Source organism: Monodon monoceros, unplaced genomic scaffold, assembly GCF_005190385.1.
Source record: "Monodon monoceros isolate NGI ecotype Baffin Bay Population unplaced genomic scaffold, NGI_Narwhal_1 Super_Scaffold_21, whole genome shotgun sequence".
In the NCBI taxonomy this organism is placed as follows: domain Eukaryota; kingdom Metazoa; phylum Chordata; class Mammalia; order Artiodactyla; family Monodontidae; genus Monodon; species Monodon monoceros.
The window spans coordinates 136,167,839-136,183,470 of NW_021703778.1; the positions used below are offsets into that span (position 1 = coordinate 136,167,839).

Sequence of the window (15,632 nt, forward strand, 5' to 3'; positions counted from 1 at the left end):
AGCAAAAATATAAAGGATTGGAAAATAGGGAAGAAAAAAAAAGGAATCAGAGGAGAAGTCTAGTAGGTATAAGAACAAAAGGAATTCCAGCAAGAGAGAGAATGGAAAAGAGGGGAGAAAGGGATGGAGAAAATCATCATAAGAAAAAAATCAAAACAGAAGACATGCTTTTCTAGATTGAAAAAGGCTACCCAGTCAGTACCCAGCAAAACTGATGAAAATGGGACTTACACTAAAGCATATTACTGGAAAGATTCAGAACCCTGGACAGAGAAGATACATCAAATTTCCAGAAAGAGAAAACCGGTCACAATGGTTTAAAGTTTCTTAAGAGAATTATTAGAAGGTAGACTGTAATGGCACTGTGTCTTTCAAAATCTGAGGAGAAATTATCTCTGGCCTAGGATGTTACAGCTAGCCAAACTGTCCATCAGGTGGGAGGGTAGAGTGTAGAGAGATCTGTTTAAGAAAATGATGTTGATAGAATATTACTTGTATCAATGTACTGGAGGGAGATTTAGACAACTGGCATAGAGCTTAAGGATTGAGTTAGTGATTAGTACATAAAACTAAGCAAATGATAAAACCAACTCTCAGGAAAATGGAAAGTGCAGAAAAGGAAAAGTAATCACAGCATGTTGAAGGTTCAGCTATAAATAGCATATTTGTAGTAGTAATGATATAAATACCTACTATTTATGGAACCAAAAGGATGGTATACCTGTATTGTGAGAATGAGGTGATGGAAATAGTGCATATATACAGTTAGGGCAGGGAGAAAGAGGCTAAAACTTCAAATTCCATAGTGAGAAGTCAAAGACAAGTCCTAAAATTGAAAAACCAAGAGGTAGGTACATAATCTTGCTGTTTGGTGATGGAAGCAAATAACAAAGAATCCCTTAAACAAGGGGATTGCCCCTAGTGGTTGCCCCTAGTGTCTTCTCTTTTTTTAAAATGAGATATTGCCAATTATTCTTCATGGAAGTTTTACCAACATTCCCTTCAGCAATGTATGAGAGGCCTCACCCCATCGCTTCATCAGTTCAGGTCCCCGACAGAGTAATGCCAAGTCAGGGTTAGATATGCAAGACCTTTACTGAGATAAATGCCTATGAAGGAGAAACGGAGGAGGGAGGAGCCTTCAGACCACAATGCCATTTGAAACCTGTGAAGAGGGGAGGAAGAATTGTGCAGAAAGAGCCTCAACCACAGCACAGGTAAATGGGGAGTCCCAGAGCAAAAGTTGCTCAATAGAGGAGCTCTTTATTGAGCAGGAGTAAACTAATCATAATGTTACCACCATTCTTAGTCACTGGCTGGGCACAATGTTGGGGAAATATGGCTTCGATGTGTGACCTGCAGCAGATCAGAAAACCATAGCAGGTGTCAGTCAACTGTGTTCAGTGGTGTGTTGGTAAATGACTAACAACTAATTCCACAGAAAGTTAAAGAAAAGTTTTTATTCATAGCATTTGTGACTTTCTGGGTGTAAATACTCCCATTGTGGCCAGTTTCAAGCTACCAGTGTGATAGTGTGATATCACTGAATGCCAATGAATGATTGGCTTTCCCAGACCAGGAGCCACTTCCAGGAATCCCCTAACTGTGCTCCATGCAGCAGGTTTTCATGAAAGGAGATCTGAGCAGTGCACATCCTTAGCCACCTTCTCACCAATCTAGTGTGTGTGGTAAATGATGGTATGTCAGTGTAGTTTGTAGGTTTACTTTGCATTTTCCTTAGTATTAGTAAGTCTGAGGATCTCTTCATGTATTTGTATGGTATATTAAATGCATTTATTATTATGTAATGTTTAATGTATTCACTTTTCTATGAATTAAACCAATCTTTTAATTATTTTTATTAAAATCTTTATGCCTATGTTCTAAATAATGGAAATCTTAATGCATTGATCTTAATATATTAATCCATTTAGTAAGTGAACATATAAATACTACTTATTATCTTCTTATCATATGATTAGCATTTTCAAAATTAACCCCTCTCAACCCTTCCAGAAGGTAAACAGGGAAGAAATAAATATACCTTAAAAAGCTTGATGTAGGTAAAATCTAAAATTAGAAAACAAATTACTACGATTCCTTTTTATCCCCCAATTTTTAAAGTAACAATTACGTGTACAGCATCAAAATACAATGTCTATACTTAACTTTCAGGGAAATATTTTTAATATCATTAAAGTGGATTGAATGCAGAAATTTTATGGAAAAAGTTACTGAAGAAAAGTTGTAAACTACTTCCCAAATACACACACGATGACAACAATGTAGTGCAGAATTTTCCATCTGAACAGTCTATGAGGACAGAGTAAAATCTTCAGGGAAATTAAGTTTGTAGTTATTATTATGAACATATTTTAATAATAGATACATTCTATATTGACTCATTTATATACATCCTTCGTGTAGCAAGTTGAAAATCATCCACTACTAGGTTAGAAGCTAAGAAGCTCTGAATAAAATGGTCTTCCAAGATATTACACGTTTTAAGTATTTCTCATTGTGCAGATAACATTGAATAAGCAGAATCTTGAATGTGACCAGACATCAGAAGTCATCCAATATAGTCTCTAATCACAAATGTACTTAGACAAAATTTAAAGCAAAAACTATAAAAAAGAAACCAAAAAGGCAAAAATTCAAGAATTTTTCTTCCATAAAATTTTCTGTATCTTTTTGTTAACTCAAGCACTGCTATCTGGAGGAGGAGGAGTCAAAAGACCTATGGGTGCACAGAGTTTTAAAATGCCACAGTTTTCAAAAAAAGAAAACCAAAACACACATCAAAACACATCACCTGTCAATCAATTATCTAGTTCATAAACCATATTTGACTCCAAATGCTGTGGCTTTTCTTCTCCTCCACCTCTTTCAACCACAACCTCCAACCACAGCCATTTTTCTAGTAATTAGTATTTTCAACCAGAAATCAAGAAAAAAAAGCAGATGAAAATTATAAGGTAATAAAATACGATAATTTACGGCAAGTGTTTAGTAGGATGAAGATGGAAAGTGGTGGCTCAAAAGAAGTTTGGATTATCTCTAAACTCCTTTTATCCTAATTTTCTCGAAACATGTGATTCAAGTACTAAAAAGAAAAAGAAACTTACCTCATCAACATTTTCAAAGGCATTGATGATGTCATAAGGTAAACAAGACAACAGATCGATCACAAACCAAGTTTTCAGATAGTTCATCCTGATCAACTTGGGGTCAGAAATGACCTCTCCACCAGGTCCCACAAAGGTCGTGTGAAAATTTAGAACAATGTCAACCAGAAAAATAACATCCACCACACTGTCCAGCACCAGCCAGGCTATGTTGTTCTGCTTCGTTTTGAAGGAAACGTTATAAGGAACCATAATGGCGGTGTAGAAGGTAAGAATTAAAATCACCCAATCCCAAGTTGTTTTAAAAGCACAATAGTGTAAAATAATGTGTGGCGGCGTCTTTGGCGCTTCTTGCTTGTACTGAGGAAGGATATCTGATCCCAGCTGAAGAACCTAAAAGAGAGAAAATGTATATATAATGACCCGGACATCTCTGCACAGTTAGTAATGAATTCAAATTTACTGGCAGCCAAACCACAGCCTATTAATCATGACTCCTGGTTTCAAGGCCAGTCAGGCTCTGTAGTTTCATCTCCCTCTTCTCCTAAGTTGTATCAAGGTTTGTTCAAAGTCACTCCATGTCCAGTCTCTCTACCAAAGTTGATCTGTCTGCTATTCCCTCTGGCTTTCTCTCCAGTGGCCAACTGTTGTTTCAAAAACTGGTCCCCATACATGGAGGGCAGGGAGAGACCAAAGAAAGAGGCAGACCACTCCAGATTGGTAGGTGGCAGTTTTAATATACAAGGGAACTTACTTACAAGGCTTTTTTTTTCTTTTTTTTTTTTTGCTGTACGCGGGCCTCTCACTGTTGTGGCTTCTCCCGTTGCGGAGCACAGGCTCCGGACGCGCAGGCTCAGCGGCCATGGCTCACGGGCCCAGCCGCTTCGCGGCACGTGGGATCTTCCCAGACCGCGGCACGAACCCGTGTCCCCTGCATCGGCAGGTGGACTCTCAACCACTGTGCCACCAGGGAAGCCCCTTACAAGGCTTTCATTGGGCAGCCACAAGACCAGTAGATCTCTGAACCCACCCACCAAATATTAAAAGTTTATACAGAAGCCTTAACTGGGTTCAGTCACGTATAGAGGTGTGACTGAAGGTCACAACAACACCTGAAGGTCTCAACAACACCTTACTCTCTCAAGCCTGCATCCTTGAAAATGGCCCCCATTGTGGGAATGGTAAGCAGAGTATACATTCCAAGGACAAGGGTGGGGGTAAGGAGCCTCCAACTGCCTGGGTCCAGCTGAAGGGTCAACCCGCAGTCCCATGCTCTCGATGACCTCCTCCAGCACCAACGCTGATCCACAGCACTGTTGGACACCCACTTCTGCAAGTTCTGCACACTCACTTGGCAGGCTTGCCTAGAATCACACATCTCTCACTGACTGCCCAACTGTTATTTGCATGACTCACCATTATCCATTCTTCACATATTTGGCACCTCAAGGAGCATAACTTTGATTCTGACGGCCTTGCTGAACCCCAGGGCCCCACTGATGGTGATCTTGCGGTTGTGTGGGACTCAGCCAGGGCCCTAAATGACTGGCACAGCAATATCAGGGGTGTAAATGTTATAACCTGCTTTTCCCTTTTTTCCTTACAATCAGGACTTTAAGAATATTGGATTTCCTGCCCAGAGGCAAATTCCCTTTAGGGGAAAAAAAAAACAAAACTAAATATTCAGGTTTGCTTCTCCATACCTTTTCGACAAATGGAAAAATTTCAATGTAATGTTATATGAACCTTGACTTACTCTGATTAGGTCTCATTAAAGAGACAATGAGAAAAAGCAGATGACAGAACAAAAGCAGAGGTCTGGGCAACCCTGGGCAAAGGTAACAAACACAGGACTTAGCACTTCCTTCCAGAACCTGGAACATGGAAATTGTGAAAAGGAGTTGAAGCAGCAGGTCAGAGACCTCTGCTCCATGCCATCAATGAAGCTAAAGCTGAGTAAACCTATGTATTAAGGAGTTTGTAAGTGGGACTTTGATAAACAATGTTTTCAGCAGCTCTACCATCTTATGCATCCAAGTATGTAGTGTCCCTAGGACTAATGGGACCCAGAAAGTAGGAGTCAACAAGTTCAAATTATAAAATCATAAATGCACTAAATTTGTGAATGTGCAAATAGATGTAAACAAAAACACCTGTTAGCATGTAATTCTTACACTACAAAGCAAAATAAGTATACTAGCATGTTTTGAAACTTGAGAGAGATTTATCCTGAAAAGTCTCTCATAAATAGAACTTACATAACTGAAAACTAAGCATATAATATAATCATTGCTATTTTAAAATGTGAAAAACATCACTGATATTCTCTTTAGGTGTATATTATAACTATTGCTTTAAGTTTGGGAGTTATAAGAACTATTTATAAAGATTTTTACATATTTATCCTCATTATCAGTGCCCCAGTCATACTTTTCCCATAAGGTCTTAAATTACTTAGCAACAAATTATCCTACAGGCAGGTAAGCTTCATGTTGAGACAAAGCATTACATACACAGAATCATACAGAGCCACGGCCTCTCTTTCACTTTTCAACCACTGATCTATTCATTCTAATTTCACTGTGTTAAACATGAAAATTTCCTTCATATTCAATGTTAATATTTTACCACAGTCTATAGTTTGAGCACAAAGAAATCGTACTTAGAAAATAAACTCAGTGCCAGGGTACATTAGGACCTTCATGGGTCCTGGGTATTTTTGCCTTCTTAGACCCCTTCCTCCTCAAAAATAATAAAATAAAAATTATATTTTACAACTGTCTTTTTACAAAGATGCATAAATTAATATTATATATTCAAAATTCTTTTACCTAAAAGTTCATTTTTTCCTTCTACTATTAGTAGAAATTCAAACATCATGTGGGCCCTACACACTGTGTTAATAGACAAGTCGGCCCCGCTCAACACCCTGGACAAATGTAAGATGTCTCCTCTAGAGATGGAATGAAATCACTCTTGAGTTCAGTATTTCTTAAATCTGGCTACAAACCAGAATCTTCTGGAGAAGTTTTAAAAACTAAAGTATACTGATACTCAGACCCCATGCCAGAAAATAATTAAATTCATCTTGTGTGGGTTCCCAGAGAATCTATATTTTCAAAATCTTTCCAGGTGATTATAATGTACAGTTCAAAATAAAAACCCTTGTCTTATATTTCTTTCAACATTCATAACCCAGTCCTTCGGAAGGTGACTTGCATTCGTAAAGCAATCCAAAACTGCTACAAGAGAAGGAGGAGAATGAGCAGGGAGGCGAGGAGAAGAATGGCAACAACAACAAAGAAAGGGACTCACTATGTGCGGCAGCTTTGAGCTTTCTCATATGCAGAGCACGACTTTAATCTCAGCCCCATCACTAGGACTCCTTTATAAGGCAGTGAGTAACAACTCTTCGCTTTGTTATTTCATTTGTACTTTCAGGAGCAATAAGCTTTAGGTAGAGGGGGGATGAAATCACATTTACTGATGTATTTTTGTACTGAAACAGATATATGCTTTCTCTCTGAATATCTGAGCTCACTGACTCTAAAGGACTCAGTACCACGGATACAAGTGAGAAGCTGAAGCCAATCAGCACGATGTCAGGACCTGTGGAAAACAGATGAACTGCCTACATGGAGACCAGGATCTTTGAAAGTGGGGATCAGCTCCAAATTTAGGGGGCCTGGTGAAATTAAGATAAAATTTATATGTGTTGGAAAAAGTGAAAGGGCCTGAAATTTAACAGCAAATCCAAATACTCAAGCTGAACAAATTATATGACTCTGAGTACAACTGGCAAAACTATATCTCTCTGCTAATTTGGTGCTTCTTTTAGGTCAGTCTTTGAAGATCTAAGAGCACATACAGACTAAATCTTTGTTGAAAACCTTCTTATTTCCACATGTTCTCTGAAATCAAGCCTAAGACCTGACAGAAAGCATTTTGGTATTTGAATCAGGTTTGTGAATTAGGGATGACTGATAAAGAAACTAACAATAATCAAAAGGCAAAGCAAAAAAAAGAAAAAAATCAGATGGGAAGAAACAGGAATGAAAGTTCCTCAAAAGTAAAAGTAAAAATGATGAGCTGTCAAGTGGAAAGGAACTTTCCATTTGATATAGAAGAAAAAAACTATCCTGAGTGATTCAGGGTGCTAAGGTAGAACAATTTCCTCTCTATGGTCTCTTTCCTCTTGTTCTTGCCCAACTGTGTTAACAAAGAAAGAAAAACTGAATGAGTTAAGACCCAGTAAGAATCATAACTGCAAAAGTCAGCAGTCACAGAAACAAGCTCCTACACTTTAGCTTGATTTGTAGAAAGCAACGGACAACCGAAGGCAGAAAAGAAAGTAGCTTCAAAATCAAGTAGTACAGGGCTTCCCTGGTGGCGCAGTGGTTAAGAATCCACCTGCTAATGCAGGGGACACGGGTTCAAGCCCTGATCCAGGAAGATGTCACATGCCTGCGGAGCAACTAAGCCCATGAGCCACAACTACTGAAGCCTGCGCACCTGGAGTCCGTGCTCCGCAACAAGAGAAGCCACCGCAATGAGAAGCCCACACACCACAACGAAGAGAAGCCTCAGCTCGCCGCAACTAGAGAAAGCCCACGCGCAGCAATGAAGACCCAATGCAGCCAAAAATAAATAAATAAAATAAATTTATTAAAAAAAGAAGATACACGCACCCCAATGTTCATAACAGCACTATTTACAACAGCCAAGACATGGAAACAACCTAAATGTCCATTGACAGATGAATGGATAAAGAAGATGTGGTATATATATACAACGGAATATTAGTCATAAAAAAAGAATGAAATAACGTCATTTGCAACGACCTGGATGGACCTAGAGATTGTCATATTAAGCGAAGCAAGTCAGACAAAGACAAATATCATATGATATCACTTATATGTAGAATCTAAAATATGATACAAATGAACTTCTTTACAAAACAGAAACAGACTCACAGATATAGAAAACAGACTTATGGTTACCAAAGGGGAAAGGGGGTGGGGGAGGGGTAAATGAGAAGTTTGGGATTAGCAGACACCACTATATATGAAATAGGTAAACAACAGGTCCTACTGTATATTCAACATCTTATAATAACCTATAATTGAAAGAATATGAAAAAGAGTACATATAATATATATATTATCTATATAATATATATATATATATATAACTAAATCACTTCACTGTACACCGGAAACTAACACAACATTGTAAATCAACTATACTTCAATTAAAAAGAAAAAGATTCACTCAGCCCTGGTATCATCTCATTCAGGTAACCCCTCCCTCCTCTGCTGGATCTTTAACTCCTTGATGATAGGGCCGATGGCCTATTCATCTTTACATCCTTTGCAGAGTACCAAGCATGGAGCAAACACTCAATAAGTGTGTGCTGCACACATAAATTAACAAATGAGTGAACTCCCTACCTCATTTGCTCAAAGAAAACCTCATTCTGTACAGACATCACCTGGGATGTCATAAATTACCTTCCCATTTCCAAAGTAGGAGAGCATAAAAGGAAATATAGGAAATTTCTATAATTCTACAAGGAAAAATCAATTAGCATATAAGTGTTTGTAAAATAATAGCCATTTATAATAGTAAATGTTTCAAATAACTGAAACGTTTGTGGGGGAAAAAATGTATGACCACCACCATGTTGGGAAGTAAAGTTAATCTCGCACTTACTTCAGCTAGTCTTGAATGTTTGTGGACCACCTCTGTTTTATTCATTGGCGTGAGCTGTTGCAAAACACTTCGGCTATTTGTCAAAGCCCGTGTCAATCGGGCAAATTTTGTCCAACCTTAAAAATAAGGAAAGAAAGTCTCAGTTTTTCACACGTCATGAATATGGAAGCCTACATTCTTGCTAATATTCAAGGGATCTCAGAAATAGCATAACATGCGGAACTAATGAAAAGTATCAATCTAAAGCACTTAATTTCTACACAGACATCATCATATATTTCAAGTGCAGTTATAAAATAGTAAGTAATTTTCATGTGTGATCTTTGTGTTTTGCTCATGTCTATCATATAGTCCCTATAGCCAGGTAGCTAGTTGTCCACAAGATTCTGTCCTCCCCCTTGCATTGTATAGGTTTGTTACTGGGAAACAGCTGCCCAGCCAGGAATACATTTCCCAGCATTTGTTGCATCTAGGTGTGGGCCTGTCCCTAGTCCTCACCAATGGATTGAGACAGAACTGATGTGTGTCACATCCATGCATGCAATAACTTAAGAAGCAAGTGAAACTTCTCCATACTTTCTCCACCCTTCTACCAGTTGGATGCAAGTGACAAAATCCCAGGGGACGGCAAAGCCACTGAATCAGTGCATAGAAGAACGCCATATGTCAAAGATCAACTTCCTTGGATTGTTATATGAGTAAGAAATATGCTTCTATTGTGTTAAACCACTTAAATTTGGGGGGTTATTTACTATGGCAGGTAGTATTACCCTAATAAGAACAGTCCTATCGTATACTTATGTGAAGATATATACACATAAGAGAATAAAGCCCAATTTCAACAAATCTCACAAACTATGGTTCTTATCACACACCTCCATCTTCTTTGTAACATAGCAAAGGTTCTCTCTTATTAACAATTTCATTGATATTTAAAGATTATTTTTGGAATATCTAGAATCCTTAATAATGTTTTCCAAAAGAGTAGTAACCTTAACTTCTAAGGGGAAGGAATGTGAATTTAATAGGAAAGAAATTTCTTCCATTATTAAAATCATTAATTTTTCATTATTAAGCTAATTAACTTCAAGGAAATGTCAATGAGACATGAACAAGTAGAACAAAACAAGCCATACTCTGCTTGTATCTCAATTATCCTTTCTCTAGGTATCCCAAAAAGCTCTAATCTATTACGGACTCCATTAAGACCATTTGATAGTTTCCATGGTATTACCTTTAACTAGGGTATTTACCAAACAACTCCTTAAAAATGAAAACCCCTGATGGTCCAAAGCAATGACTCTAATGGTAATGATGAACTTTCAAGACAATGTGACAGAAAATGAAAGAAGAAATCCTGGGCAGGCACCAACCAAATGTCTTTCAAACCATACCAGGTAAGTGACATCATACTTTACTGCTATTCTTCAATCTAACTTTGACTTCAATTAGGCTTTGTACTGCCCCACCAATTTAGCTCTTTCTATGGTATCAACAATTGGATTGGGGAAAAAAGTAAACTGGCATTGGTTAATAGAAGATCTTTTATTCTTTTTCATTAATGGGCCCCATCCTAGTGACTAGAACAGAAAATGTTAGGCTTTGGGAATTGTATGCAACCCTAAGGCTTGCCCTGTGCAATGTGCTGGAGAAACAAAGAAGCACCAGATATGCCACCAACTCTCTAAGAATTCAACATCAATGCAAAAGACCATCATGCAATCTATATCACCAACTTAGATTTTTCTTCTAAGCACTAGACCTATGTATCTAATAGGCCATGGCCACCTCTTACTCAGATGTTCTACTCTTAACATGTTCAAAATCAATCTTATCATCACCTTCTCCCCCCATCTCCAACTCTGCATATTTAATGTATTCTTGGTCCTAGTGAATGGCCCCATGATATTTCCAGCTGTCCGAATCAGAAACTTGAGATTCACCATCCTCCTTCACTATTACCTCCACCCCCCACACACATATCCAATCGCTTCCAGGACTTACAGACTATAACTTATCAATAAATACCCTCAAATTTAATCTCCCCTCTCCATCCCTAATATGTTAGACAATATATCATCTTTCACCTGAGTTAGACAGTAGCTCCTAAAAACCATTGCCTCTGCTCTCTGACCACAGACTCTCCAAACAACTCTGCACATTGCTGCCAGTCCTTTCTACAGCACAAATCTTACCATGCATTTCTCCCATTTTAAGTTCTTTAAGAGATCCCTGGAAGCCTTCAGGATAACACTGAATATCCTTGGTATACATGTCATTTAGTTTCTGACCCTAAAGATTTGCTCTGCTTCCATCTCCATCCACTTCTTCATACACGCTCTGTATTCTGGCCTCACTAAAATCAATAACAAATTAAAAGAACAAATGCAAAAGTAAAATTAAATCCACCAGGAATTCTTTGTACACCCTATGACATTCAATGCTTTCATGCTTTCACATGTTATAGCCACTCTGTCTACCTGAAATGCTTTTTCCCTCTCCATCTGTCTGGCTAATGCTTACTGGTACCCCCAAACTCAGTTAAAGCATTCTGAGATCCACTGGTAGCTTCTTGGATCCACTCATGAGAGAGATGCACTCTCCTCTGTGTATTCACACCACAGAATACATACCTCACATGGCACTAACAATACTAATGCAGTTGTTGATAAGCATGTTAGTCACTCCCACTAAACTACCATCACCTCTCCATTCTCAGCACTTGGTAGAGGCCTGCCATAAAATAGGCCTTTAATTGACTGACTAATTAATTAAAAGTTATTTGTAACTTTAAAATAAGATTTAAAAATAAGCTCCATTTGTATTATCATGAACATAAACATGAAATATGTTTTATTATCATTGGGTTTTGGTTTGGTTTTTGCTTTATTGGGTTAAAATGGTGAGGATGTCTTCAGATGACAGTAACTATGTTGGCAACAGTTATATTAAAATATTTCCTGTTGATCATTTCTCTTCTGCATCAAATGAATATTAAAATTGCATTGAATATTTCTAGAAACTTCCAAGTCAATCTTGATTTCAGTTTCTTTTTTTTTTTTTGGCTGTGCTGCAAGGCTTGCAAGATCTTAGTTCCCTGACCAGTGATCAAACCCAGGCCCTCAGCAGTGAAAGGGCAGAGTCCTAACCACTGGACCACCAGGGAATTCCCACAAGTCAATCTTATACTTACTGAAGATTCATATTTCTAAGATAGATAATGTTGCACCTCTTAGTACATCTGATTATTGGATTAAAAGAGAAGCCCAGTTTCATTCCCTGTGTGTGATAAAGTTTATTCAGAAAATATTTTCAAAAAATAAAAGGAGATATTGAAGGAATGAATTCAATAACACATGGAAGAACACAAATCATCAAACGCTATGTGTTCTCTCCTTTTCTAGGATCATAAAAAGAAGTAAACTTGTGAGGAAGGAGAAACATGATGATGAAAGCTTATTGTCATCCTCTGGTTTTCTATTTCAAGCATCATGAGCACACACTACTGTTTCTTGATGAGGAAGCAGCAGTTCCTCATTTAAATATGAAACAAATGTGCCTGTGTAGGTGTATCTCATTTTACACATGAAGTCAATAAAATCAAGAAATACTTCATCCCTTTACCTTATTTCAATTTCCTAAAGGAAGAAAAAGTTTTAAAACTGTGAAAATAAAACACCAACATTTTTCTCCATGGTAAAAATAGGACTATCATTGATTAAACAGCAGAATGAAACTGAAAGAAAAATGTTAATTCTTCATTCTAAAAATTTTCACACAGTGTATTCTGAGTGAGACCACCCTTAAATATAGATGAAAAGGGAATTTGCAGCATGATATGACTTTTAGGTGCCAGATCTTATTCTTTCTATCCCTGGTTGTCTAGTTCCATGACTGGCACATACTGGGCACTAGAAAATTTTTTGAATGAATGAATGAGAACATTAGTAGAAAAGTTAAATAGAAATTAACACAGCATCCCACATTACATGTAGTTAAAATTAGAATATAAAGAAGGAAATATGTTCAGCTCTTAGCAGATACTAATATAACTCATTGGTATTGTGAAAGAAGGGCTTTGGGTTGGAGAAGGTAGAAACAGTGTGGTAGAGGGTTGAGGAGGAAGTGTGTGGAGGATTATAATTTTTCCCTCAAAAAGAGAAGTTGGGAGCTGCTAACAGACAAAAAAAAAAAAAAAAAGGTGGTGACAGTTGTCAAACTGACTCAGACTTACTCAAAGAGAGAAGTTTAGGAGGAAATACTTGGGAAGGATTCTTGCTAGAGAAAGCAAAGGCAGTGGTCTAATCAAGTAACCATTTACGAGCTTTGATATCAAAATGCCCTTGGAGCTGGAAAACAAATGCAAAGCTGAGGAATGTTTTGTTTCACGTTTAAATCAAAGGGAGCACAAAAAGATGCACTCCCTGAACTGCTCAGAGATCTTTTTGTCTCTGGTTAGGGCTTCCTTGCAGTCCTCAGTTCTAAACAGTTAGCATTTTTCTCAAGACCCTACGCCACCCCTCTGTCCTCCCTCTCAGCAGATTAGTTTATCAAATATATTACTGAAAAGCCATAAGATGGGGCAGAGTCAAGATGGCGGAGTAGAAGGATGTGGAGTTAGCATCTCCTCATAACTAGGGCACCTACTAGGCGCTGGTGGGAGACCTCGGACACCTAAGGGGATGCGAGGAATCCCCACGTGATGAGGTAAGACGTGGGAAGGAGCGGGGGAAGGAAAAGTGGAGGCAGGATGGGATCAGAACACCTAAGGGGGGGCTGGGGGAGGGGAGAGGTTCCCACACTTGGAGGGGCCCACTAACAGCAAGGGGATCAGCAGGGAAGAAGAGGGACCTTCGGGGGATCGGGGAATCAGAAGGGAACGCAGCTGACGTCTCCTCCACCTGCTTGGGCACTGGCAAGCCTGCTGGGGTCCCGGGCCTGAGCTGCCCACCCCCCTCTGCCTCGCCAAGGCCTCTTCCAGCTGCGTGGGTCCCAGGCCTGAGCCCTGTCTCCCCCAGGGCTCCCTCTGCCCGCGTGGGTCCTGGACCTGAGCCCTGCCTCAGCTGAGGCCTCCGCCGGACGCATGGGTCCCAGCAGACCTCAGTACTGCCCCCCAACAAAGCCTCCACGGGCAGCGCAGTTCCCAGCAGGCCTGAGCACTGGCCTCCCCGAAAGCCACCATGGGCCACACAGGTCCCGACAGCCCATGCACTGCCCCAACAAAGCCTCTTCCGGCCGAGTGGGTCCTGGGCCTGAGCCCCACCCTCGCCAAAGCTTCCAAGGGCCACGCGGGTGCTGACAGCCCGAGTGCCGCCCCTGACAGGGCCTCCTCTGGCGACGTGGGTCAAGGTGGGCCAAATGCCACCCCTCTCCAAGGCTTCCTCTAGCCGCACTGGCCCCTGTGGGTGCGCCTGTGGAGGCCTGTGCCCCAGGTGGCCTGCATGGGCACATGTGCTCCAGGCCAGCTCCAGGAAGAAACACTGATGAGAAGAACACATGCAGAGGTGGGGCTGAAAAAATGGGTCCAGAGACCTACAGGGGAGGCAAGGGTAGGCTGTAGCTCACGATGGGGGCAAGGACACTGATAAAGGAGGTACCAGGGAATTTTTTATTTTTATTAATTTTTTATTTTCTTGTTTATTTTATTTTATTTTTGCTGGTGTGGTTCTGTTTTGTTTTGTTGTTGTCTCATTTTTATTGTTATTTTTTCTAATATATTTTTTATTTTTCTAATTTTATTTTATTTTTTACTCTTTGTTATTGTTCTGCTCTTTTCTGTTTGTTGCTTTTTTTTTTCCTGCCACACTGCATGGCTTGCAGAGTCTTGATTCCCAGGCCAGAGGTAGGACCTGAGCTCCTGTGGTGAGAGCACCAAGTCCAAACTGCTGGACTAACAGAGAACTTCAGGTCCCAGGGAATATTAATCAGTGTGAGGTCTCCCGGAGGTCCTCATCTCAGGACGAAGACCCGGCTCCACCCAGCTGCCTGCAAACTCCAGTGCTGAATGCTTAGGGCCAAACAACCAGCAAGACAGGAACACAGCCCCACCCATCCAAAAAAATGAGACAACAAAAAAATATGCTACAGATGAAGGAGCAAGGAAAAAACCTACAAGACCAAATAAATGAGGAGGAAATGGAGAACCTACCTGAAAAAGAATTCAGAGTAATGATAGTAAAGATGATCCAGAATCTCAGAAATAGAATGGAAGCATGGATTGAGAAAATACAAGAAATGTTTAACAAGGACCTATAAGAACTAAAGAGCAAACAAACAGTGATGAACAACACAATAAATGAAATGAAAAATACACTAGAAGGAATCAATAGTAGAATAACTGAGACAGAAGAACGAATAAGTGAGCTGAAAGATAGAAGGGTGGAAATAGCCACTGCAGAGCAGATTAAAGAAAAAAGAATTGAAAAGAAATGAGGACAGTCTCAGAGGCCTCTGGGACAACACTAAGTGCACCAACATTCGAATTATAGGGGTCCCAGAAGAAGAAGAGAAAAAGAAAGGGACTGAGAAAATATTTGAAGAGATTATAGTTGAAAACTTCCCTAATACGGGAAAGGAAATAGTCAATCAAGTCCAGGAAGCACAGAGAGTCTCATACAGGATAAACCCAAGGGGAAACACACCAAGACACATATTAATCAAACTAACAAAAATTAAATTCAAAGAAAAAATATTAAAAGCAGCAAGGGAAAAGCAATAAAATAACATACAAGGAATCTCCATAAGGTTATCGGCTGATTTTTCAGCAGAAACTCTGCAGGCCAGAAAGGAGTG

General features: G+C 39.4%; 1 protein-coding gene across 2 annotated transcripts in view; it reads right to left on the minus strand.

Annotated features, from left to right (window-relative positions):
- The window catches only part of KCNH5 (potassium voltage-gated channel subfamily H member 5), a 317,438-nt gene that overhangs the window by 247,871 nt on the left and 53,935 nt on the right, over positions 1-15,632 (minus strand). For both annotated transcript variants that reach the window (XM_029238666.1, XM_029238665.1), the window contains exons 5-6: positions 8,841-8,956; positions 3,129-3,521 (exon numbers count right to left, since the gene is read on the minus strand). In XM_029238666.1, the coding sequence (XP_029094499.1) occupies positions 3,129-3,521; positions 8,841-8,956 (509 nt within the window). The remainder of the gene's footprint in view (positions 1-3,128; positions 3,522-8,840; positions 8,957-15,632) is intronic.